Source organism: Muntiacus reevesi, chromosome 3 (genome assembly GCF_963930625.1).
Source record: "Muntiacus reevesi chromosome 3, mMunRee1.1, whole genome shotgun sequence".
NCBI classification, from domain to species: domain Eukaryota; kingdom Metazoa; phylum Chordata; class Mammalia; order Artiodactyla; family Cervidae; genus Muntiacus; species Muntiacus reevesi.
Window position 1 is genome coordinate 237,836,044 of NC_089251.1, and position 25,018 is coordinate 237,861,061.

Sequence of the window (25,018 nt, forward strand, 5' to 3'; positions counted from 1 at the left end):
AGTCTTATCTCCTTCAACAGATCTTCATTTCTTCAGCATGCCCAATTTCTTAAGAGATCAAATCCTAGTATTCATTAGGCTAAATGAAATTCACACACAACTTCAGCTTCTGCCTCAATACATGGATTTTTGACCACTCATAGCTCAAAAGTAATTTTTAAGTCATTTAAAGCTAAAAGCCAATATGCGTGACTTTATTTTCAGTTTTATAAATGAGTGTAAAACACAATAGTGCAGTCATATATTTGGCATTAACTCTTACTAGCCACAAAAATGTGGGTCAATACTTGATTTTCCAAAGTTGTCTAAATAAGATTGGGTTTGTCAAAACTTGCCAGTTGCTTTCAAGTGAACACAGCATGTTGGCAGAAATGAAATGTGACATCCAAAAGACTGAAAATAGGTCAGCACTGTGCAAAAGTAAACTTGTCAGTGAGATCTATGAATCTACAATTTAATGGGGATATTAGAATTTCCTTACAATAAGGGACGTGTGCAGGGTAGCGCCAGAACACAATTGTAGTGTTTATTCACTTATGAAAAGCAGAGGAAGTACTTAAATATTACTTTTTGTATCCTTAATGAAAGGCACTACTTTTTAATATGGAATATTTATATGTAAGAACAGGTTTAATTGATAGAAAATCATGGTAAATTTAATTCTAGTTCATCTGCTCAGTTTTTAGCAAGAAAAATAAGAAAAAAGGGGAGTAATGATCAAGCATCATAAAATCTCAGAAATATCATGATGTCCTTCATTAGCTTTCTCTATGTTAAGCATTTCAGAGAATTTGACATTGCGGATGAAATCAGTAAAAAAAAAAAAATATGGAAGGAAAACAAAACAATAACAGAAAGACCTTTCTCAGGGCTTCTCATTGCATTTATTTAAAGTCTGTAAAAATGTACATCACTTTTTGAATACATAAAATGCCAGTGCTTTGCAACAGTTTTGTTACTGCATCTCTCAACTAAAAAAAAAAAAAAAAAAATTAAATTAAAAATAAAAACAGGAAAAATACATTCAAAAAGCCAGGCTGTACTGCTTATGCACGGGCAGTGGCTTTGGGAGGCTACAGCCTACTCTGTATCAGTTCAGAGGCATTGCCGAACATCAGTCAGCTAGCAATGTAAAGTTGCACATAAAGCATTAAAGGATACAAAGAACAACTTGGGGAGCAGCAAAGGAGAGGGAAACTAAGAAAAATGCTACATACACTGTGGCAGTGGGGGTGGGCCCAGGTGGAAGTGAGCGGTGAAGATTGGTATCTTTTGGAAACTAGATTTATAGGAAAAGATGAAAGAAAACAAAAGTAACACATTTGGCAAGCTGTATCTGTTGGTGTGTGCGTGCATGTGGATGTGTGCACGTGTGTGTGTGTGTGTGTGTGTGTGTGTCTACTTCCAATTGTCTACTTGACTTTCCAGGAGAAATGTAACAAAACTGAGGTAGAAATGAATGTGGGAGCACTACAGCCCAGAAGATTTCAAAATGAGAAGCAAAATTGCACTGACAAGAGAGGAGTCCAAAAGGAGGAGAGGGGATGCAGACATATTCTCTGTGGACATATATAAGTTGGTTGTTTGTTTTCTGTATTTATTTGTTTGTTTGCTTGTTGGTTTTGCTGCTATCTTCTGCATTCTGTCAAACAGCATGGCAAGCCTATAAGCTAGACTAGTGAAGAGAATGACACCATTTCCAGCAGTTTTCAGAGAGAACTGGCAAATCACCACCACCACCATTACCACCTCTGCAGGAAAAAGACAGTCCTAGTTCTTAGGTACTGTGACTTTCAGGGTCCTAAACAGGTCTTGTGGCTGACTGTTCCAGACACTAACACAAACTGAGTAAATAGCTTTCCATTAACCAGTGTACATTTTAAGAATATTTTCACTTCGTTATCAAGGAGCAATGTACGAAGAACTCTTGCAGGTATTGATACAAAGAATTATTCTGCTCTGGTTAATTCCCCATAATTAGTGAAAGAACCTTTTTAAAAAATCCTTCCATTTTTACTTTAAATTGTAAATATTCAGCTGTATCACGCGTCAGTATTTTTCCGGATACATTCAAAGTAATTTTCCTTGCTATTTTCCAATTGTTGAGGTAAACATACATTTTAATATAAAGTAACATTGAAGCCTATCCCATTACTCTCAGCAGTACATAGTGCTTTCAACACATTCCTTTGAGGTACTGTACAAAACACAATCACTTTCCTGAGTTTTTGCAGACAAGAACATTAAAAGAAATGAACTGCAGAAATTAAGGTCCAGATTACCGTTACCCTGTTTTACCTGTTCTTAGCTTAATACTGCAGAACAGACAGGATTGAGGAATACTGTTGCTCTTAAAATGGCAAAAATCTGGTTTTCTGTCGAAACGCAACCGTTCATCTCTTTAGTCCAATAATGTTTGAAGTTAAAGCTCTTTATATTAGCACATGCCACCAATGTAATTGTGAGGCAAACAAAAAATAAAGCACCACTCCAGGCACTTGACAGCAACTAAATCTCGAGAACAGCAGAATGGAATCAACACACGAGGTTCACGTCCTTCTGAAATCAACACACTTGCACCTTGCTCCTTGGTGAGTGTTGTCTAGCTGGAACTGAACTGAGCATCGGCAGATGCTTTCTGTCACCTGGGGCTTTCACATCCGAAGGTCTCACTGGATGCCTTCTTCCTCCAAATCTACCCTGACTCGAAAGATGCAACTTAATCGTCTTCTTCCCCAGTACCCTTTGCGATTTAAACACTACTGAAAAGGGGATCTATACCCTATGTAGCAGGCTTGATGTGTGTGTGCGCGCCAACATTCATCACATTTTTTTTTTAAAAGAAGTTATCACTGACTACAACCAAACATTTTGTTCCATTCAACATACATATCAAGCTCTTTTTGAGATATGCTAGGCTGAATCTTGCAGAAAGCATTTTCAAAGTCTTGATACGTGACCGGCCTCAACTGGCTGGGCATAATGGCTGAAAGGTCTGTGGCTGGCATGGCATGGAGGGGACCCACCACCGCTTCCTGACACAGATGAGCCACGTCTAGTCCAGAAAAGCCTTCTGTGCGCTGGACGAGCAGTGCAAACTCCTTGTCATTGAGACAGTAATTGTGCTGTGAGAGCAGTTGTACTATTATCTGGTGTCTTGCTGTGCTGTCAGGAAGTGGGATTAAAAGTCGTTTCATGAAGTACCTCCGAAGAGATTCGTCTATCTCTTCTGGTTTACTGGTGGCACAGATGACGATGATTTGGTCCTCAGCCGACGTCAGCACAGTGTCCAGCTGCATCAGAAATTCGGTTCTCATCCGACTGACTGGACTGTGTTCCTCACTCACTTGAGAGGAGAGAAGCATGTCAATGTCACTGACGAAAATCACTGAGGGCTGACGACATCTGGCCACGAGGAAAGAGGCGTGGATGATCTTCTCTGCTTCTCCTAACCACTTGGCGAGAAGTCCAGAACCAGCGATCTTGAAGAACGTGGCCCCCAGCTGACTAGCTATGCATCTGCCCAATAACGTTTTGCCTGTTCCCCGAGGTCCAAAGAGAAGGATGCTCCGAGGTAAGGCCGTCAGTCCACTGAACGCGTCTGACCTCAACACCGGCCACAAAACCTCCTCTTTAATGACAGCCTTGACCAGGTCGAGACCTGCGATGTCGTTCCAGTCCACTGGCGGCCCTTGGGTGATGATCTCGTTGGTTACCAGGTCGATGAGGTGTGCGTCGGCATTCTTCAGTTGCTCGTCCACGGAGTGGTTGGCTGAGGTAGCTGCGCGGAGGCCGGGGCCCTGCATGGGGTGAGAGAGCAGCTGTCTGTGCTCCTCCCCGTGCTCGCTCATCACGGGCGACGCGTACTTGCCGAAGGATTCGCTGGATCTCGAGCCCAGCGAGTTTTTAGCAGTACTGTAGGAAGGAGGGGTCAGAGCCCTACTGGACTGGCTGCTGAATTTCCTCTGCTGTTCAGAGGACATTAGCTGCTTCGTTGGCTTAAACGCTAAGGATGATGCTTCAGCACTTCTGTCAAAGCCATTCCCCCGGTTTGAGTTTGAAATGCTGCCGTCGGACATTCTGTACATGGGACTCTGTGTGGACCTCTGTTGGCCGTAGCTGTAATTTCCATAACTGGAGTCCATGTCTCCTTGCCCTGCCATGTAGAAAGCTTTCCTTTTGAGGGAACTCGCCGAGCTGTTTGTCAGAGCCGAGGGTGCGATCGGCGTCAGGCCGTGGCCCTGGTAGGTGTAGCCAGGAACGGTGGTGGGGGGCAGGGGCGTGGGAGCTGGGATTCCTGAAGGCAGATATGCTGAGGGGGGCGGGGGCGCCCCCCCGGGGCTATACCCCGAGCCCACGGCGGCCTGCGGAGGGTAGCTAGCAGGGGGGTAGCTGTAACTGGCGAGGTTGGAAGTCCCGTTGTAGCCCGGGACCAGGGCTGGCGGCGGGGGAGGCGGCGGCGGCGGCTGCAGGAGGCCGGAGCTGTGCAGAGGAGAGGGGTGCGGCGAGGGAAGGGCAGGCGCGGGCTGGCCGCTGTAAGTAGAATGCAGATACGAGCCGTTGTACCCTGGGGCATATTCCTGAGACGGGAGCCCTGCGTGAAGACTAGGTACCGTGTGGCTTCCGCAGGTGCTGCTCGAGTAACTAGGTTCTGTCAGGTTGCTGGCCACCCCAGGAGAGCTCCCTATGCTCGCAGAGACATCTGCCGGAGGGAGGGCTGAACTGACTCCAGCTTTGCTGGCAGTGATGACATCCGGAACACAGTTCATGGGATAGACAGCGTCCGAATTCAAGGGCGGCTGCCAGGGTTCACTTTCATTCTTCCGACCATTCACTAGTCCTGACGGTGCGTCCGAGTAGTTGCTGAGGACGGGTCGGTCCACAGGGCCTTCCAAAATGCCAGAATACTTCTCTGCGTATTTTTTTAGTAGGTTGGATGCCGTCAGAGCAGATATGTCATCGTTTGCCCAGGCGTACTGGTAGGTACGCTGCAAATGACCTCTGTAAGCTTCAACTTTGTGGGCGGGAGAGCGAGTGGTCGAAGTGATGTCAAAGTGCTGTTCGGGCCACTGGGCGTGCTCCGGCGTCCACTGCATCTTCAAGCCTAGAGATTTGGGGGAAGAAGGTTCATTTATTTAGAGACTCATCAGAACTGTTAAAAGCTTTTCCACCCAACTTCTTTTGTTACCCATTATTTTCTACCAACGATAGTGACATTATCAAGGATTTCCACAGTTTATAACACCAATTATGGTCTCTACCATGCATACATCTGAAAAGGGACTGAATTTCAGCCCTGGATAAAAAGTAAACTGAATTGAAATGAAAACTCTGTAGAAGACCTACATTTTTTCCATTCCTGAGTAATAAGCAAATTTATTTCTGCTAAGCCCATAGAGTTACTTGCTACACACACACAGAAACACATATATATGTACACACACATCCCTGTCAAATTAGAATTCAATCACAGGTTCTCACAATATAATATGCATACATTTTAAACATCTAGCACGTGATCGTGTTAACATGTGCCGTATCTAGCTACCCTGCCTCTTCACACCACACTTTCTGTTTTATATTTTAACCAATATAAAAATGAGACACAGCTGACAGATCACAACTAGGATACCTCTCTTATTTGGTACTGAACACCTAGTTAGCACAGTATAATGCTCCCTGTGCAGAACAATATGACACAGACATAGCAGGTCATTCCATAATCCAACTCTCATCTAAAGTGGTCCACGACAGTTTCAAATCTGCTTCGTGGAGTGCAGCAAAGCAATCTCCCAGGCAGCGCTCCATCGCTTTCATCACACAAAGCCTACAACTCGGTATGAATTACAACTGGCTCCTTTCTGCCTCTCAGTCCTGTTTTTGAAACTCTGAAAAAAAAAACAACAAAAAAAAACAAGCATCACTTGTCTGTCGGTCTTCTAGCTAGTGTTCTCCTTCCTTCTGTTATCATCTTTCTCTCTGCCTTACAGCTTCCAAGGTACTAAGAGGGGAGAATATATATATATATGTATGTAATTATGTATACATATATATTCATATAATATTCATGAAGAGAGTAAGGGGGAGATAGGAAAGAGGCAGGTAAAAGGGAAGATAAGAACAGAGAGAATCTGGATTCTGACTCTTTACATCTATGTGTAGTGGCACATACTCGAACGTACAACTAGAAAATGAGATGCTACATGTATGTAACTCTATCATCTGCTACTAAGTGAAGCAAGGTGACTATGTAGCCAACTATACGGACTATTTTCTCATTTAAGAGCAAACACAAAGCAAGGACTTCCCTGGTTGTCCCAGTGGTTAAGAATCCACCTTGCAATGCAGGGAATGCAGGTTTGAGCCTTAGTTGGGGAACTAAGATCCCATACTCTGTGGGGCGACTAAGCCTGAGCCCCACGACTGAGCCTGAGCCTGCACGCCGCAACTAGAGAATCTGTGCACAGCAATGAAAGATCCCGAGTGCAGCAACTCAGACCCACCGCAGCCAAATAAATAAATATATTTTAAAAGAGAGAGAAAATAGCAAGCAGAGTTAGAGAATCATCTCAATTTTACAGTTAACAGAGAGACCTTAGACATTACCTTACGTCCCACATTAGGGAACCAGTACCCTAAGGGATTTATAATGTACCCTTGAGGACTCTCATATACTTAGTTACAGAAGAGCACTGGAACCCTGTTCTATTTCCCAGTGCTGACTCCTCCTAATCTCTTCTTGATTGGAACACTTCCTATTCTGATACAGCTATATTAAGCAGGCTTCCTTAATCTCCTTTGTATTACCCTAAGTGAATTTTGCAAACTCTCTTGTGCCCTCTGGCAGCGATTCCTTGATAAGAAGGAGGTCTGGTCTAAATGAAGCATCTGTGGCATCAGCTCCCTTCTGAATTACCGCAGTCTATGTTGACAGCTCCTACCCCCTTATGCTTTCCTCCTCCAACCCCTTTAGCTCTTCATTACCTGCCTCTGGCTTCTGACATGGCCAGCTTTGACTTACGGAGCTAAACTGAACATAGCACAGAGTTTGGTAACAGAATGGCATGTTGATTCCCTTCTGACTCCCTCTTACTTGTTTGCAAAACCACTGCACCAGACACTGGAAGTTAATTAGCAGGATGATGCTGTGCTAATTGTGTTAATTTACAAGGTTTTAGTCAAAGAGAATCATGCCAGGGCTGGCACTGCTGTCATGCTTCCGACTTAATGATTAAGAAATACTGAAAACAAGGTGGGAAGGATTGCAGTAATTACACAATAAATGAATAAAGCAACAGGATTCATTTGCAAATATATTTTACTGCAATTGTACTCATTTGCATTTGGATTTTAAAAAAGGATCCATGTAGATATTCATTTGCAAATCACCATCTCAGTTAAAATTAAATCTGAATGCTGCACTGTATAACTTAATCAAGCTTCATATATATGACTATATAATGAATTTTTTAGTAAAAAAAATCTAAATACCTTACTTCTCTTGTATACACAATAGATTCTTTACTTTTCTGCATCTCCCCCCAAATCATCATGTCTCTCTTTTAAAACTGTATTTAAAAAAATAATCTCATCAATTGGAAAGAATATATTATAAAGTCCTGACAAAGTGTAGCTTGCATCATTTCACTTAAGAGGAACTCCGGATTGTGTTGGGGGGGTGGGGTGCAGGGGAGTCTTCTAGGAAGAACTAAAGTGATCTTCTTAATTGTTTCTGCTTTCTCAATCATTACTTTTTAAGGGGGAGGAAAACACACCGCAAAATGGGTGAAATGACCGAGACCACACTTAAAGGGGAAAAGATGCAATTTTAATGAAGCAGCATTTCAGGAATCATACTTTCATTAAATTCAACTGGAAATTATTAAGAGCAAATCACCAGGAACCAATCGCAAGTAATCAGTATCTAAATTCTTCTAGTGTCATGGGATTTACTTTCAAGCCTTATAAAAACGAGAGAATATTAATGTGACTGTAATGTAGAACTGTCTAAAAGACCTACAAATTCATTAGTCCTGTAAATTATTTCCAGGGAATTTCTATTAGGATTTTTTTTCTTTAAAAGATTATCAAAATACAGAGTTGAGAAAACAAGAAAACACATATGCTATGAGTAGGAATTTGATTAGATTGATACAGAAGAAACATGAATAAGTATCCTGAAAAAAAGGTCTAAAAAATAATTTAGGAGTCACAGGCAATGGAATTTTTTTCACAAACACAACACATACACACACATGTACACACGCACACCCATGAAAGGTCTGGCTTCCTTTCAGTTAGCTGAGCTAAGTCATTACTGGCATTATTCAACAAACATACATAACAAACATGATTTTTTCTATTAAAAAAAGTGTCTGATTTTTAAAAAATGAGACCGCTTTAGCTTTATAATAGTTATTTTAAAAAATAACCAAAAAGGGCAACTTTCACCTCCATTGGGCTTAAAATTTTCCTTGTAAATTAATCATTTGTAAAATATATGCACAAGATTTTTAGTAAGTTATAATCACTGTGAAAGACAGGAATACAAAATTTAAATAAACCAGGTTGGCCATTTTCACTGGGTAGTAAAATGCATAGTTTAACTGCATAGTTTCACTCTAGCAAAAATAATTAAATTTCTTAAGATTTCTATTTCATCTGAAATTAAGCAAAAATCCTATCAAAATTATTTATTTGGAAGAATTATTGGATACACCATTGCCTTTTGATTCTCATGCTATTTTTGGATGTGCTTACCAAGATATTTGAAAGTTTATTTATTGATTCATACTAAATAACAACCTAATAAGCAAGGCTGCAAAAGTTAAGATTAAGCTTCTGTTAAATAACCTTAAGAGAACAGAATTATTCACATCCCCTGAAACACGAGTATTTATCGTACTTTAAAATCATTAATAGCATTTGAAAGTATAAATTAATAGCTAAACCATAAACTAGTTCCTAATATTAGCAGGAGCTCAAGAAGTCAGTGTTCAGGAGACTGTCCTGATCTATAGGAGCACAAAGAACTTCTTCCTCAGTTTCTTGAATTTTAATATTAATTAGAAATAGAACTAATGAAACGTCTTTTCATTGTCATTATTATTGTTCTATTTATTTGTGGTGATAGTTCTGACGTGCAATGGAAGAAAAATGAAGAGCCAAATGTTCTTTAAACAAACTATCACGCTCCCTTTGATTACACTGCTGTTATCTGTAAGAAGTAGCACATGCGTGTCATTTAACTTGGCACCCAAATAATAAGATGGGTTTTAAAAAAAAGCTTGTATGTGGTTTCTCTTTGGAACATGAAGAGAAAAACCTCAGAAACAATACTATTTTAATGTTATTAGAAACAGGACTCCAGCACAATAACTCCCACTGCCGTCTAGAAATAGCTTAATAGGAACAATAAAAATTCAGAAAACAGTGGAAAGTAAGAAAAACAGTTCAAGATAATTGAAGAATTGTTCCAAAACATCAATTTTTATTTTTGAAAGTATCATAAAATTCTTGAGAAAACAGCTGGCAAATTTCACAATGCAATGTGTTTGTTTTTAAAATATGTAATTTAATAGAAAATTGCTTTTAAGATACCTTAACATAAGTGTTCACAAGGATGACAGATACTATAGTAAAAAGCCTAAGCCTAAGCATTTTGTTATTTTATTGTAATAGGATGAATTTATGTATATATAATTGAACAAGTCTATAGTTCCCATAAAACTGGTCAATTTGGATAACATTTTCCATTCTTATCATTACTGACCATTTTATAACAGATTTAATTACTAAACAGTTGCTGCCTCATTTCTTTATTTCTTCTATTTGACGCTTTAATTAGTTTGAAGCAAAACAACTGTGGCATCCTTAAAAGTTTTGTCACAGCTTCAAAATGATAAAGATACTGTTACACAGAAAAATGATGAGCATAAAAACAACTTGCAGAATAGGAGGAAATTGGGATAAAAAACCAGGTCTTCTATTAAGTATTTTTAGCACACATTCCTGGAAATATTAATCTAAGACTGCCCCACCCACACTCCTAGCACATGCTATTCAAAGTTCATGAGGTCTATAAAAGCTGCTCTCTTCTACAAGGTTCCCATAGGGTAATTCTGGCCGTCAGGGACTCTGCCTTCATTTGCAGGTTTTCTCAGACTTCCTAAGGGCAGGCACCCGAGGCAAACACCTGCAGGCATGGCAGGCTTGCTCTAAAAGCTGCGCAGCGCTCACACGGCCTGCATGACATCCTTACACCTATTACACTCCTTTGGGCTACTGTATTTCTGAACCTTTCATTATCATTTAAAAACAAACAAACTGCACACTATACTTACCAAGATTCTCTCTAGAAAACAAACACTACTGGTGTAAATATAATAAAGTGATTTTAATAGCTGACAGCCCCCTTAGCCTAATAATGCAACAGATTCATCATCTGCTAGGTAGGAAATGGCAGAACTAACACAGAACATTCAAAATTTCAAGTAGACAGTAGCAAATACATTCACTCAATAATCAGAGACATCTGAGACAGAAAGGACAGACTTTTGGTCACAGTGGGGGAAGAAGAGGGTGGGATGATTTGAGAGAGTAGCATTGAAACATATATATTACCAGATGTAAAAGAGATAGCCAGGGGAAATTTGCTGTTTGATGCAGGGAACCCAAAGCTGATGCTCTATGACATCCTAGAGGGGTGGGATGGGGAGGCAGATGGGAGGGAGGTTCAAGACGGAGGGGCATACCTATGCCTATGGCTGATTCATGTAGATATAGGGCAGAAACCATCACAACACTGTATCACGCAATTATCCTCCAAATGAAAAAAAAAAAAGTAGTTTGAGAGGGGGACTATAAACTTCCTGGCACTGAAAACTGGTTCCATGCAGTTATCTACTTACCTTTATCCTTCAAGCAGAGTGATGACCAATTGAAATCTCCTACAGACTAAGAGCATTCTCCTTTTGTGTACCTACCCTCATAAGCTAAGAGGCCAACACAGCAGTATCTAGTATGACCTGTTCTAATCTAATTGATCTGAAATCTTCCTTAGTCCATTTCCTAGTAACTCTTAGACTGAAAACGTGATATCATATTTAAAAGTAGTATCAGGTGAAAAGTGAAGGGTACAAACACAGAAATATACATTCTCCTTAATCAATTTAAATAGGCTCCATCTTCAGAACACCAAAATCAAAGTCCTTTATAAACTGAATATGATATAGAAACTGTACATCTTAATTAGTCAACAAACTGAGGGTCCACTATGTGTATAAAGCCTTGTGGTTCAATGCTAAGAAATTAAATCAAGGGGATCCATTTACCAGACAATGAACTTTTCCAGCTTTCTGCATTCTTTATAATTTCACATTCTAATGTCTCTTAAACTTGGATTTTAGAGATTAGACCTTTCTAATGACCTAGTCCCCAATCCAGACAGCCTCCGCTATAGTTCAGTACTTCACTTGTCATGGAGTACTATGAGGTTGAAGAGTATCTAACACAGTGTTTTATTTGGAGGCACTACTGGATTGTTGGGATAGAATGGACTGGAGAAAACACAAAGAAGGTCCTAGAATTTTGTCTGAAGAGTGAATATCCTGAGCTTGAAAATCAGACCACTGGCCCTGATCCATGCCTTCACTTATTTGTTCTAATCTTGGCGAAATCATCTAAGTATGTTATACTCACTTTTTTCAGCCATTAAATATAGACAATAATGGTATCATATACCTTATCAGGGGGCTTCCCAGGTGGTGCTAGTGGTAAAGAACCCACCTCCCAATGCAGGAGCCTCAGGAGAAAAGCAGGTTCTATCCCTGGGTCAGCAAGATCCCCTGGAAGAGGGCATCGGCAACGCACTCCAGTATTCTTGCCTGGAGAATCCCATGGAGAGAGGACCTTGGCAGGCTGCAGTCCACAGGGTCGCAGTACAGAGTCAGGCAGGACTGAAATGGCTGAGCACACATGCACATATACCTCACTGGATTGTTACGAAGGTTACCTAAAGCAGCAATATTTGGGAAAATAATTTCCAACTGTGACCTGCTACACAAGTGTTTCTTGTTATGCATTTATTTCGAAAAAGCCAGAGATGAATTAAACACAAAACAAAATAAAACTGACTAGACAGAAGAAGAACTAAAATGACTCCTAGAATTTATAAATCACTTTTTCTTCAATGTCTGGACAGATACTGAATAGGAAATTTTCCATTGGGTATGTTGGTTTTAAGAAAGGGATAGAAATTCTTTCATACTCAGCAAAACACAGAGCATGGTCTTCTTAATCAAAAAGATGTCAAAAATTCAAACTATTTCATAGTATTTATTCTTAATGGTGTTTGTGACTCACTGTGGAGACCAGAAGTAAGAAACAACAGAGATTTAAAACCAGTTAAGGATGATCTCACAGCCCACAGTCTGAAAATAAGATATTCTAATTATATAGCAATACTGTCAAAGAGTTTTCTCTTTAAATCACACTTTCATACCTCAAGACTCCAAATTATAATACAGTTTGCAGCAAATTACTCCCTCCCCCTACTCTACCTCATTTGCATAAAGCATGCCTTTTTAAAACTCACAAAGGCATTTATGGCTAAATGGTCCTTAGTAAATATAGTTTAAATACTTCACCATCCAATATAGGGAAATTGCTACCTGGCAGCCAGAAGGCAGCACGTAACCTGTAACTATGGTTTGTTTGGCCAGTCCAGAGTTTTAAAAATCAGTCAACTTTATAATAAAAGAAACTGTATTTCTGTATATCCCACTTTTTCAAGACAAGCTGATTGATCTTATAAGACTAGATCTCATTCTTGCCTGGCAACCATTGGCCAAATCTGAGGTCCCTCTAGACATGGCATGCCCTCTCCACTTTGTCATGAAACTCCAACTTCCTATTACAACATCAGATATTTCTACAGTATCTGCTGGTCACATAAGCAGTTAAAATTATGATTTCACTCTGAAGCTTCAAGCTTCAGTTTTTCCACTTAAGTACATTTTCTTGAAAACCAGCAAGTATAGTACTTTAAAACTGAAAAAAAGTAGTGCCTTTAGATTAAAATTTTCTAAATTCTTTTTATTAGACGCATTCCTGCCCTCCTACTCAAAGCACAGGGAAAATATTTGATATTTTCCTTGCTGATTCAGTGTCACTAGTACAACGGTGTAAAATGAGAAATGATTTCTTAAAAACACTGGTCTCCAGACTGCTGCCATTTCAGTGTTCCCCCCTGCTTTCTTTGATTTGTTAGATACTTTTTCTAGTTGTTTTCCACATTAAGTCTCCACCATTCCTAATATTCTCCCCAAATATGCCATAGGTTCTTATTCCACAAACCAATACTTCATTTCATAGTAATAGTCAATCATTACTTCTAGTACAACTTTTGAGACTTTAAGTTACTCCAAACTTATGCTACTTAATTCTTATAGAAATTTGTTGGGTAGGTGATATCTGGATAAGCAACTGATCTTATTCTATATGTCATCATTTTAGGCTTTAAAAGCAAGTATTCATTATTACAGACATCATGACTTGGACTAGAATGGCATATACCCTGTCCTTCAATTGAGTCTGGCGCCTTAGACCACTCGGCCATCCTGACACGTTCCTGTCCTTCAATTCAATTTGTGGGTAGATTATGATCTGAATCAGTTTCCCTAAAATGCATTAAATTTTATTCATGGCAACAAAATATTCACTCATCAAAATGTGACCAAGTATAAAAATGTTTATTTGCCAGTATTTCATAATGAGGTTGAAACCTGGTATGCGTGGGTCTCATAGGTCATCATTTTTAACAGTCAAGACACACATATAAGAGAATGACTGCATTTATGAGGATGAATGCCTAAGCACTTATGCAAAGCAAGTTACACTGATGAGAGAAATATCACTTTTAGGCCACCAGTCTTGTGTTCAATATATTAGCAAGATAGACAGCCTAATCCTTGAAGCAAACCATAAAGAGAAGAATTGTTGGTTGTTCAGTTGCTGAGTTGTGTCTGACTCTTAACGACCCCATGGACTACAGCGTGCCAGGCTTCCCTATCCTTCAACAATTCTTCTATTTTAAATAAGGCCTACAAGAAAGCAAGAGCAGAAACTGAGAGATAAATTAGGAAACTAGTACTTAGCTTCAGGTGAGGGATCCTGGAAGCATGGATGAGGGTTAGGACAACTTAAACAAATAATTATTCTTCTCCTGTGGGGGTCACACATTTCCCATACGTAAAAGTATTCAAGTGAACATACAATCACACTCACAGAAAATCCATATATTTTAAAATTATAGTTTAGATTTGTGGGTTTTCCTCTTTGCAGTTTTACAAAAGTGTATGTGTACAAGTTTTTGAATTATCATCTAAATCAAGTAAAAAGCAGTGTCCAAAATTTTGTGCATATCCTACCAAAATTAATTCAAAAGAATGCACAAGTATGTATGTGTATACATGCAATTTAAAATATACAGATGATTCACACTCTGAATCTTAGTATTAAGTGTCAGGTGTCATCAACTATTGCAAGGGAAACAGTTTGAGGGTTAGTGGGTAAGAGGACTGATATTACCATGTTGAATCAGATGTAATTCTACCGCTGTGAATGATTTTAGACAATTTTAATCACTTTAAATCGTGCTTTGTAGTTAACCTTTAAAGTTGTTACTTTATGGCCTTTCATTTCTCATTCTGTCTCTTCCCTTTTTCCATATACGTTTTCAATCCATTAAGGCCATCTACCCTCCCCCCACTCCAGTTCTTTTTGTCACACGAAGATCATCAGGACACACCACATATGTCCGTAGGGACTGCCAGGGCTAATGAATATGTATGTTCTGTGTCACAACAGAGCACTCCCCTTGTTCTGCAGTATCAACTCTCTTATGTGTGTAAATAACAGGTGAGCTGTAGCATGCAGGGATAAACGGGGTTAACACAACCTGAAAGCCCCAAGCTAGAGTCACAGTATCCAGCCTGTATGTCTGGTCCAGAAAGAGAAAGCCAAATGCCGCAAGTACTGCACATTTTCGATGTGTTCTGAATATTTATTTTAAAAAAGGATTCTGCTGAGATAACATTACTATCCTCCTAAAAGTCTGAGGTAATTTCAGTTGATTCTCCAGATACTCTTGTTCCATAGAAAATAAATTTGCACTTTTAATTAACACAAACCGGGCATGGTACCAATCTTGAATTATGACATGGCTGGTTAATGTCCTTGTTCACACTGCTAAAATGTTATGTTAATCGTTATGTGTGCATAGTGCTATTTGTAAATAGTTATTTGCATGTGCCTATTCTATTTCAAGTACATATAAATCTAAAGCTCAAGTTAGTTATATTTAAGCTGAACTACACTCATTGTTGCCCAATATACCATACTGACAGAGGTCAGTAAACAAGTTCAGAATCTCTCAAGCCCCATGACCTTGTGTAAGATGGAATTTGCATTTAACCTCTTTTTGTGTTCCTCTGAAACCTTGCTCTAAAAAGACAGTTTACATAAAGCAAAATAAATTATTAAGACTACTTATTTAATTTGGTGGTCTCTCTCACGTAATTAGACAAAGGAGTAAAAATACTATTTACATATAGGTATACAACTTCAACCATTCTCCTTAAAAACTCATCACTTAAGGTGACTCTAAAGTGTGCAAAGCCCAGACAAAATTTGTTTAGGTTACTTATGCATTTTTCTCTTTTTGACAATCCGTGCATTAATTTTTAATGCAATAACAAAATAGTGCCTTGGACTTTGATAAAAATATTCTATAGTCAAGGCTGGGTGACACAGTGCATTAATTCAGTGTCCTTCACTCCTGGGACCTGTGTATAATTTAGTCCAGCCTGAAGAAAATAACTTTAATCTGAAGGCAATGGAAAGCAACACATGAAATGAGTTTTGGTAGGTTTAGTGTTGTGTTGTTCATATAAGACAACATATGAAGATAAACTGCTACAGAATACAACCAACATGGTCAAGGATTAAAAGTGAAGAGCTCTTAGTAACAACAGTAGTTTCCCCTCTTCTCCATTCTCCCTACCTGGCCCCATTCTATGGTTTGGCGATACAAATCTGAGAACCATCACCATCTGTAATTCTGATGCTCTCATTTCCAGACAAACAGAACATTGTTAAAGTGCAGTGTGAATGACAGTCTAGTCATTAGCAGTGTTGGCTCTTCCTTTTGTAAAAACAAAGAATGCTGCGTAATGAAACAGACACAGAAGAAAGGGTTATAGCATCTTTAAAGAAAGTGGCATTTCCTTTCCTAGAGGGGGTGTCCAACAAAGTAATCCTTGGGGAAAGCTAACAATAGAAGGTACTACAAAGAACAGATTCCATCTTAAGTGCATTCTCCATGACAATATTCAACTGCATAGTTTCATCTACTGTTAGTATACACAAGGTCATTGTGATAAAAAAAAAAAAAGAAAATGTTTAGGTTTTGACTAAACTGAATAAATGGTTGATCCACTGGCATTTGTCACACGAAATACAGATCCTTCTTTTTTGCTTTTAAGTAAGTAAGAGTCGCTCAGTTGTGTCCTACCTACTCTTGTGACCTTATGAACATAGTCCAGGAGGCTCCTCTTGTCCATGGGATTCTCTAGGCAAGGATACTGGAGTGGGTTACCATTTCCTTCTCCAGGGGATCTTCCTGACCCAGGGACTGAACCTGGGTCTCCTGCATTGCAGGCAGATTCTTTACCACTGAACCAAGGAAGCCCCTTTTGCTCATAAATTCTACTTTAATCCCAATCCAACTGTATTCTGGTATAAACAAACACAGCTTACTTTAATATAGCTGTGAAATGTAAGGTTGCTCTCAACCAGTCAATAGAATTTAAAGCTGTTAATGATGTTACTTCTATATGGTGAACACTATTCTATAATTTTAAACTTCTTACTGATGATAATGAACTATTTTATTGGCCTCAGTTTTGCATAAGCTGCAGTATTTGCTAATAATTTTAAGGAAAAGGAAGTTATTTTCCCAGTCATATTTATAAATTAGCAGATAATCTGAAAGAAATTTAATTCAAAATTTGCTAGTTTTAGTTGCTTGCGTTAAAAGAATAAATAAGTCAAATCTTCCTGCTACCTCTTCAAATAGTGTACATCCTATGTACCCAAAGTTTCTAAACAACACGAAAACCAGAACCCTGCAGGTGATACAGGTAGGTTATACAGGAAAATCAAATCTAGGCACTTGTATATGTGTGCTCAAGTATTCCGTCTACAGTTGTGGAAAGGATACAGAGAAAGAGGAAAGATGACAGAGAAGAAAAAGATTTAAAAAAATGCTTTTATCCTAAAAATGATCTGCTTCATTATTTATAATTTGAGTCCAAAGCACATTCTAAGTTATTTAACTAGCATGTACACATAACATTTTAATCAAATATAAGTATCACTTAAAAGGTTTTTTTAGCTATATATTTATTTTTGGTTTGAATCAAGTCATACATTTCAAAAAGTTTCCATAGTTAATAAAAATTAAAAGTCTTATTTATGACCTCAAAATACAGTATGAACATTGCTTCCTTATGCATTTTCAAGGAGGTCTAGGTTTATATATGTGAAGTTTTTCCAAGAAGAAAACCTAATGACAATATTATATATTGACATATGTTCTCAATTTTATTCAGAAAGAAAGACACTTCATTAGAATCTTTTTAGATGAAATATTTAAGAAATCCTTGAAATGCAAAAATTAAAATATATAATAACTGACAGGAAAGTACTCCAATTTAAATTTAGAATTGTTCTTGTGTTTTCTGTACCAAAGTTTTTTTTTTTTCTTCCCTTAAACAGAATAGAAAATTCACAGAATTAATGAATTATAGGTTTAAAAGTGCATTCCTCCTCACTGAACCTTTAACTGGAACTCCTTTTAAGTAAATACCTGTAACTGGTCTCCTATTTTAAGTAACTCTTTTTGAAAGTATCCAAATGCCTACAAGAGTACTATAATTTCCTTTATATATGACTTTCAGTCTTACAGCCATTATATGATCACTTAGCTAACTTGAGAAGTTTTTCAGGTTAGCATGTTTTATGGTGCCTTCCTTTTTAAAAATGCTTCTATAGCCAGCCATTGTTTTCATATTTTACTTCAGAAATTATTTTATCCAGCTCAGTGTCAAATGATATTATACTTTAAAAATAATCTATTCAGAAAATATAAAATAGTGGATTGCAAACCCAGCCATAGCTCTCAGAAGCATTAAAATGTTACTAGAATGCCCGAATGACAGCAATGACAGCTTAATCACTTAAAAGGCTTTTTACATTAACAATTTTTTTTCTTTCAATTTGAGCAGTATATTCAGGCATGATTTAATAGGAGGTTAGCTGTTAAATGTGGCTAAATAACATACTTTTAAAAAATATAAAAATCAAATTTAGTGTCTAATGAACATTCCTTTACACTTTCTGATGTATTAGAGCACATTCATAAAACTGGGCTTCTTTTATTTTTTTCCTAATATATTTAAAAAAAAATCAGTGAGATAATTAGCATGCACAATCCAACAGTTTTCTGTATTGTTATGATTTTAAGTAGCAGATCCATGGATAAAACATAATTGAAAGGTGAGCCTATTAATCTGGAGAATAACCTCCACAATCCAAATAGGAAAGAATCATGTTTAAGTCTCCATCTCATTTATAGTTTTATATTCCTAAGGAAAAAAAAAAAAAACCCACAACAAAGCAGAGAGAAACTAAAGGTGACCTTATTTAGACATATTGGTTAAGGCAGCCTTTGCTGTTTTTAAGCAAACATGATTGTGACTCCACTTTGTCCATCCACTTTCCCAGTGTGTAAATTGGATGATGACTTGGACAATTCTGTCTTCATTAGTGAACTGTGGAAAGGAAATACAGAGGTGGCTTTTTATTTTTAAAACTCTGTAGTGTCTTGTAGCCAGATTCTGAAGCGGCAGGAAAAAAAAAAAGTTATATATACATATATAAATTTTTTGCTAGACAAGCTGTCGTAATTGAAATGAAGTCTAATCAGACTCATTACTGTTTTCAGCAATTTGCACCACCAAAGATGCTTATTAGGTAACTGTGTTTAATAAACCACTCTTTAGAAAAATACCAGTAATGAGCTCTTAACAGCCAATCTTTAGCGTGAATGTAATGTGAAAAGTGTTCCTAGCGCTGAATAGATTTTCACATTTAGTAGTGTCATAATTAAGCTCCATGAATTGTTGCTGTGATGCTAGATTTATTACAATAATCTTTTTTTTTTCTGCTTGGAAATGCAATCGTCTTCTATTAGAGTTAGATTATATCCAATGTATAGCAAATTTTCGTCTACTGCAAAGCTGGTCGGAAGGTTTTTCAACTGAGGATTTGTTAACAAATGATAAGGAACGGATAACTGATAATTGATTATAATGGATAATTGATGCTATCTATCAAGATTTTCCTCATAAGCATCCCCACACCTCAGGAAAAATCCTTCCTGTAACTTGATGATACATGGAAAGTTACCCAAGATATAAATGTATTATGATCATAAAAAGGAAAAAAAATTGCACTTCTTTCACTAAAACATGAGAAAAAAAACTGACATTCTGAAAGGAATATTTGAAGAAATGTTGGCCTTTCATAATTGCAGTTCCAAATAATGCCACACTGCTTTGTTGGATTGGAGAAGCAAACTGCAACCCACTTCACTATTGTTGCCTGGATTGTTCTTAAAAATGGGAATAAAATTTTCCTCTTTGAGTCTTCCTTTTTGTAGCACTCTTTATTAAGATCTTAACATTAAAAAACAGTACTCTCTATATATAAGTGTATATACACACACAAATATATACATACATTATTTATATGCACTAAAGGTGGTCATGAGAGTTAGTTAGTCTTCTTATTGATAAGGGCCAAAAAAAAAAAAAAAGTCCTGCTACATACCTCTAAAGAGAGGAGTTCTTCCATGCAAGGTGATGCATGTGCTAAAATAAGTATATACCTATAGAATCTATATGATTAGTCTATCAATAGAGTATATCTAGAGGTATTTCCATGTATATAAAATTATATAGAAGGAACTGAAAATATTTCTTGAGACTTATGAGGAAGCTCTTGAGCTTGTTGTCATGAAAATGTCTCACACGATAAGATAAATATCTTTTGTTTGCTAAACAAACATTCTGAGAGTATTCCATAAAGAGAGTCAATAAATGAAAAAGTACAAAAAACAAACAAACGGAAACCCAGGAGACCAAGAGTTCATACCCATTCATGAGGAAATGTTAAGAAGGATTCTGTTAGTGAATGATTCCTCTTCTCCCAATACCCTCTCATTTCTTCTTACCTCAAGCTTCAGGACTCTTAATTGGAGCCAATAAGCTTCCATATCTGTTTTTAGCTTTCTGAATCAATAGCTATGAGAACTGAGACTGTCAAATTAATGGCTTGTTTCATCTGATTTTGTGGCATGCACTTCTTTGCATTACAAAGCAGAGAAGAAACCAACTCATTCCCTTATGAATTCCTATAGCTTTCAGATCAAAATATCTTCCAGTTTCTTTGTCTTGACTGAATTCGTATTCAGAACCACAAAAGACAAAGCCAGTGCATGAAACTACTAGAAACCTATATTTGCGTGCTTAAATGACTTATAGATAAAAAATGAAAAAACAAAAAATTAAGAAAGGGTCCCTTTCAGTGCCTTTGGAATGCCTTATCATAATCCAGAATAACCTAATTTCTGAATCATAGAATTTATGAATGTTTTAGAAAAGAGAGTGGATGTTTTGTATATTTGAACTTATTACAAAAGCGAAGAGGCCCTAAGATGTCAAATAATATGATGGCAATAATATTAATGATAAATATGAGCAATTCTTTTGGTAAGCTTTCAAAATAATTTTCCATAAAGATGAAGATATAGTTTTAATTATGAATTTCAATTAGGAATTGAGCTTAGTTAATAATTTTACCTAGCTCTAACCCTGAGTTATAGAAGGTTGGCAGAATTTGCCTTAGCTTTATTTCTAATTTGAGACAAATTGTCTAGGGAGTATACATACAAGAAATTTTAGTGTAGAGAATAAAAAACATAAATATAACCACATAAATACAAATTATGATTATAAAGCATAATAAAATGGTAGTGGTAATGGGGAGATTTGTATTATCAAGATTTTCAGGAGAAGGTAGGTTTCAAACTTTACTTATTGGCCATACCATTGTGACACCGGTCTGAACATGCAGAAAAGTCATATACTTAAGCTTGCAAATAATTTTTAAAGAGAACTAGGGTTCATTAGTCCTTAAACTTTTCAAGGATTCACAAGACCTAGTAATAGCATTATCATTCTTAGAACCTTTCATTTGTCATATTCCTGAGCTAATAAAACTTAAATCAATATTCTTCCATGTAACAAACAGCCAAGCAAGCAAACAAAAATGAAACCTGAGAAAAATTCATTTTCTTTTACTTTTGTCTTAAATTCTTTCATATTTACTCCAAGACACCCCCCCTACCCCCCCACCCCGCCCCGTCCCAATCACCCTCAACTTCCTTTTGGGGCAGTGAGTTATTTTCTCTCTTTTCCTTTCCTTTCTCTGTTTTCAAGTAGTTAATTATGAAAAAATAATTTACAGAGAAAATATATTTTACATTTCAAAACTAGAAGCCTGAAAACAATCTTCCTTAAATCTCTGGATCTTGACAACTTTTATTGTCACTAGAAAAACAAATGGGACTAGTTGGCTAAATTGTTTAAAACATGATGGTGGCACTCATGCTATAATAACATCTGAATACCTACTACAACTTGAGAGCTTCTGCCCTGAGTGCTAGGAGACAGAGGTCTCTGCCCCAATGGAACTTATGGTCTGTATTTAGTGGTGATTTACTTAAGAAAAGATTTAGCTCTGAACTTAGCAGGGGAAGGTGGCTATATCGAGAAGTTAAGGTTTGAGGCATATCTTGAAAGCTGAATAGAATTTTATCAGAATAGAGAGAGATGAGTTTTCCCACCCAAGACAAGACTCAATTAGAGTCACAGATGAAGCTTACTGTACCAGGAATATTCAGGAAATAGGGTAGCTTGGTATGGTTAAAAGATAGGAGACATGTATATGCCTGTGCATGAGTAGGATGGAGGTAATGATAAAGCTTGAATTCAGTTTGCAAAGGGACTTAAATGTTCAGACTTTATCCTACTGCCAACATAAAGTGCTGCGCTTTTCTCTTCTTTAGAAATATATCAATAATAACAATATATAGGCCAGAAGAGAGAGGGGAATAGACTAGAAGCAGAGTCTGAACTTGAACAGAAAGAAGGAAAAAAATCTGAGAAAGATTTCAGATGTAGAGTTGAAAGGATGAGCTGACCAGTTAGAAGAATGAAAAACAGGAGGGATATCATCATAAAAATAGAAATTCTTGTGAGATATCTGTCAACTAGTTAATAAAGAGATTGTGGTGGGCATTACACTTCATCCTTCAGAAGCCTAGTGAGGGATTAATTCCCTTTTATATATGATGAAACAGGTTGCCTGACTCTAAGGAATTTTCCCAAGGCCACCCCTGAGCCAGAATTGCAATCTGGATCATGTGACACAAACCTGTTGCACTTTTGGCTCTCCTTGGAGAACTCCATGGATCTTAGCTCATATAACTAGTGAGTTGGCCACTAGAAGTTCCCATCTTTTGATAGAAGTCAAAGATCTAGCAGGATATTTAGGAATCATGAGCAAATGGGAACCATTGAAGTTATGGCCATGGAAGGCACAGCAGAAGCAGAATGGTATAGAATGAGATGAGAATGGAACTCTTGAGTTCAATCAGCATTTAAGGAGTAGGCAATTGGGGGGACGCATTTATAGAAGAGAAAGAGAATCACAGAGGGAGAGACTATGCTATTGTAAAAGACAAGTAAGGAAGAATAGAATAATTATAGCACAGGCGTCAGAGAAGTCAAGTGCAATAGGAGAGAACATAGGCAACTAGGGGGCTAGAGATGATCTGTGAGAGAGTGGTGGGGTCAGAAGCCATGGTGAGTGGGTTATGGGGGAAATGAGTGGTGAGAAAGACATGGGTGGTGAGAAAGTGACGTGGCAAGCATGGAAGAATTATCCTCACTGTTAAATATCCTAATAAAGATGAATAGCAGTTTATGGAGCAAAGAAAAATTGACACAAGAGATAATAAAGAACATGTGGAAAACCCTAGACAAAGGGTTCAGCAAACTCTGGCCAGTAAGCCAAATGATATTACTTCATCTAAGAAGATTTCCCACACAACACTGCCTTCCCTTCTTCTCTACTATTTTCCATATCAGCCTGTACTTATACTGCATTTTCACATGCCTCTTATTTTTCTATTTCATCTGCATCACCTACTAGACTAATCTCTGACATCAGGTATCCATACCATTAGAATAGGACAGGGATCTTGTCTTGTTCATAGCTATATGTCTAATATAGATATATATCTATATCTGTCTCTATATCTGTATCTGTATAGAAAGATTTCATGCAGGATCTAACACATACCACAAGTCTAAATACTTAGGTATAAAGTCATAAATTATTTTGAAAATTATAAACTGAACAAAAATGTTAGAATGTTTTTTTCTTTCTACCTTGAAAATTTTATCTTTATAAACACTAACAAGGAAGGCTAAGTTAAAATTTAGAATTTTCTGTCCCTGGGATCATTAGATCTCTTTTAGAATGAGAGGCTGACTGATGGCTCTTTCCCTCTTGTTCCTTATCATCAAGAGGCCTAATATAGATGCTATAGATGAATGTTCCATCCATTCCCTGCCATCCCCCCTCCACCCAGCTGCCTCCTATCCTCCTCTTGGGCCTAGAAGTGCACACATCAAAGACAGACCTGGATAAGAGCCCCACATGGGTTCAGGATGTAGAGTCAGGGAATTTCAGGTGCCGGGGACATGGTCTCAAGGAAGGGTACAGGTTCCAAGTGGGCACATCCTCATGGCCCTTGGATTTCTCGTGACGGGAAAAAGGAGAGTATTAGAAGAGGGCAAGACTGAACTTTCTAAAACACAGCACCCTTCTTGCCTGGGTCAACAGATGGTTCCAGTGACTTGTATTAATAACTCAGTGCTCTCACAAATTAAAAGAAACATTATTTATGTTTTATTTTGTTCTTTTCAATAGAAGATACTATATAAGGAGCCAAAAAAAATTCATTTTAGTACTAGTAAATTATCATTTACTAGTCATTATCACAATAATCTTAGTCTGAAGACCAGTCTCAGAACTTGAGAGGCCTCACTAGTCAACCCCACACAATTGCTATACATGCCAATTGACATAATGTATAAAATAAGTTACTACTACATAGCTAATAATTGACAGAATTGGAGCCAGAACTTAAGTATAATCTTATTGTAACAGTTTGCTACTCCACATCTTTTTACTAAAATCTATATTTTCCACACTGGCTTTGATACTGCCTTCTAGGCCAACATTGAGCAAGATATTTCCCCATACATAAAAATCACCCTTCTAGTTTCACCACTCAGACAGAGCTCTTGAACAAGTCCATCCTGGTCTCCAAACTAGGGCTTGTCCGTATCCATTGTCATGGTACTAACCTCTGAGAGGAAGTATATAATCAAGCAGTATGATTCTAGCCCTCTGTATACTTTCTGGACCGCTCATTAACTTCTACCCATTTGAAAAAAAAAAAAAAAAAACACATAACTTTAGGTGAGAATCTACCAAATCCTATGTATCTTATTGAATGAAGAAAACAGTACAAGTTCTCTTGGAAGAAACTTAATAATGTAGAATTTGATATAGGCTATAATACTTGCATTTGAAAGAACACATGTTCAGAAAACAAAACAGGAATCCAGCCTATATTATACATACTGTACCAAAATCTTTTTTCATGCTGTTCATAATATCTCTTCTTACCAAGAACTATCTTCGAAATATCATCATTTACCATAATAAGGACCTTTAATTTTTAATAATCAATTCTGTT

At 37.5% G+C, this 25,018-nt stretch overlaps 1 protein-coding gene across 2 annotated transcripts in view; it reads right to left on the bottom strand.

The window, feature by feature from the left end:
* The window catches only part of FIGN (fidgetin, microtubule severing factor), a 131,650-nt gene that overhangs the window by 3,989 nt on the left and 102,643 nt on the right, over positions 1-25,018 (bottom strand). For both annotated transcript variants that reach the window (XM_065931655.1, XM_065931654.1), the window contains one exon: positions 1-5,104. This exon is cut by the window's left edge and continues 3,989 nt beyond it. In XM_065931655.1, the coding sequence (XP_065787727.1) occupies positions 2,850-5,096 (2,247 nt within the window). In that variant the 5' untranslated portion in view covers positions 5,097-5,104 and the 3' untranslated portion in view covers positions 1-2,849. The remainder of the gene's footprint in view (positions 5,105-25,018) is intronic.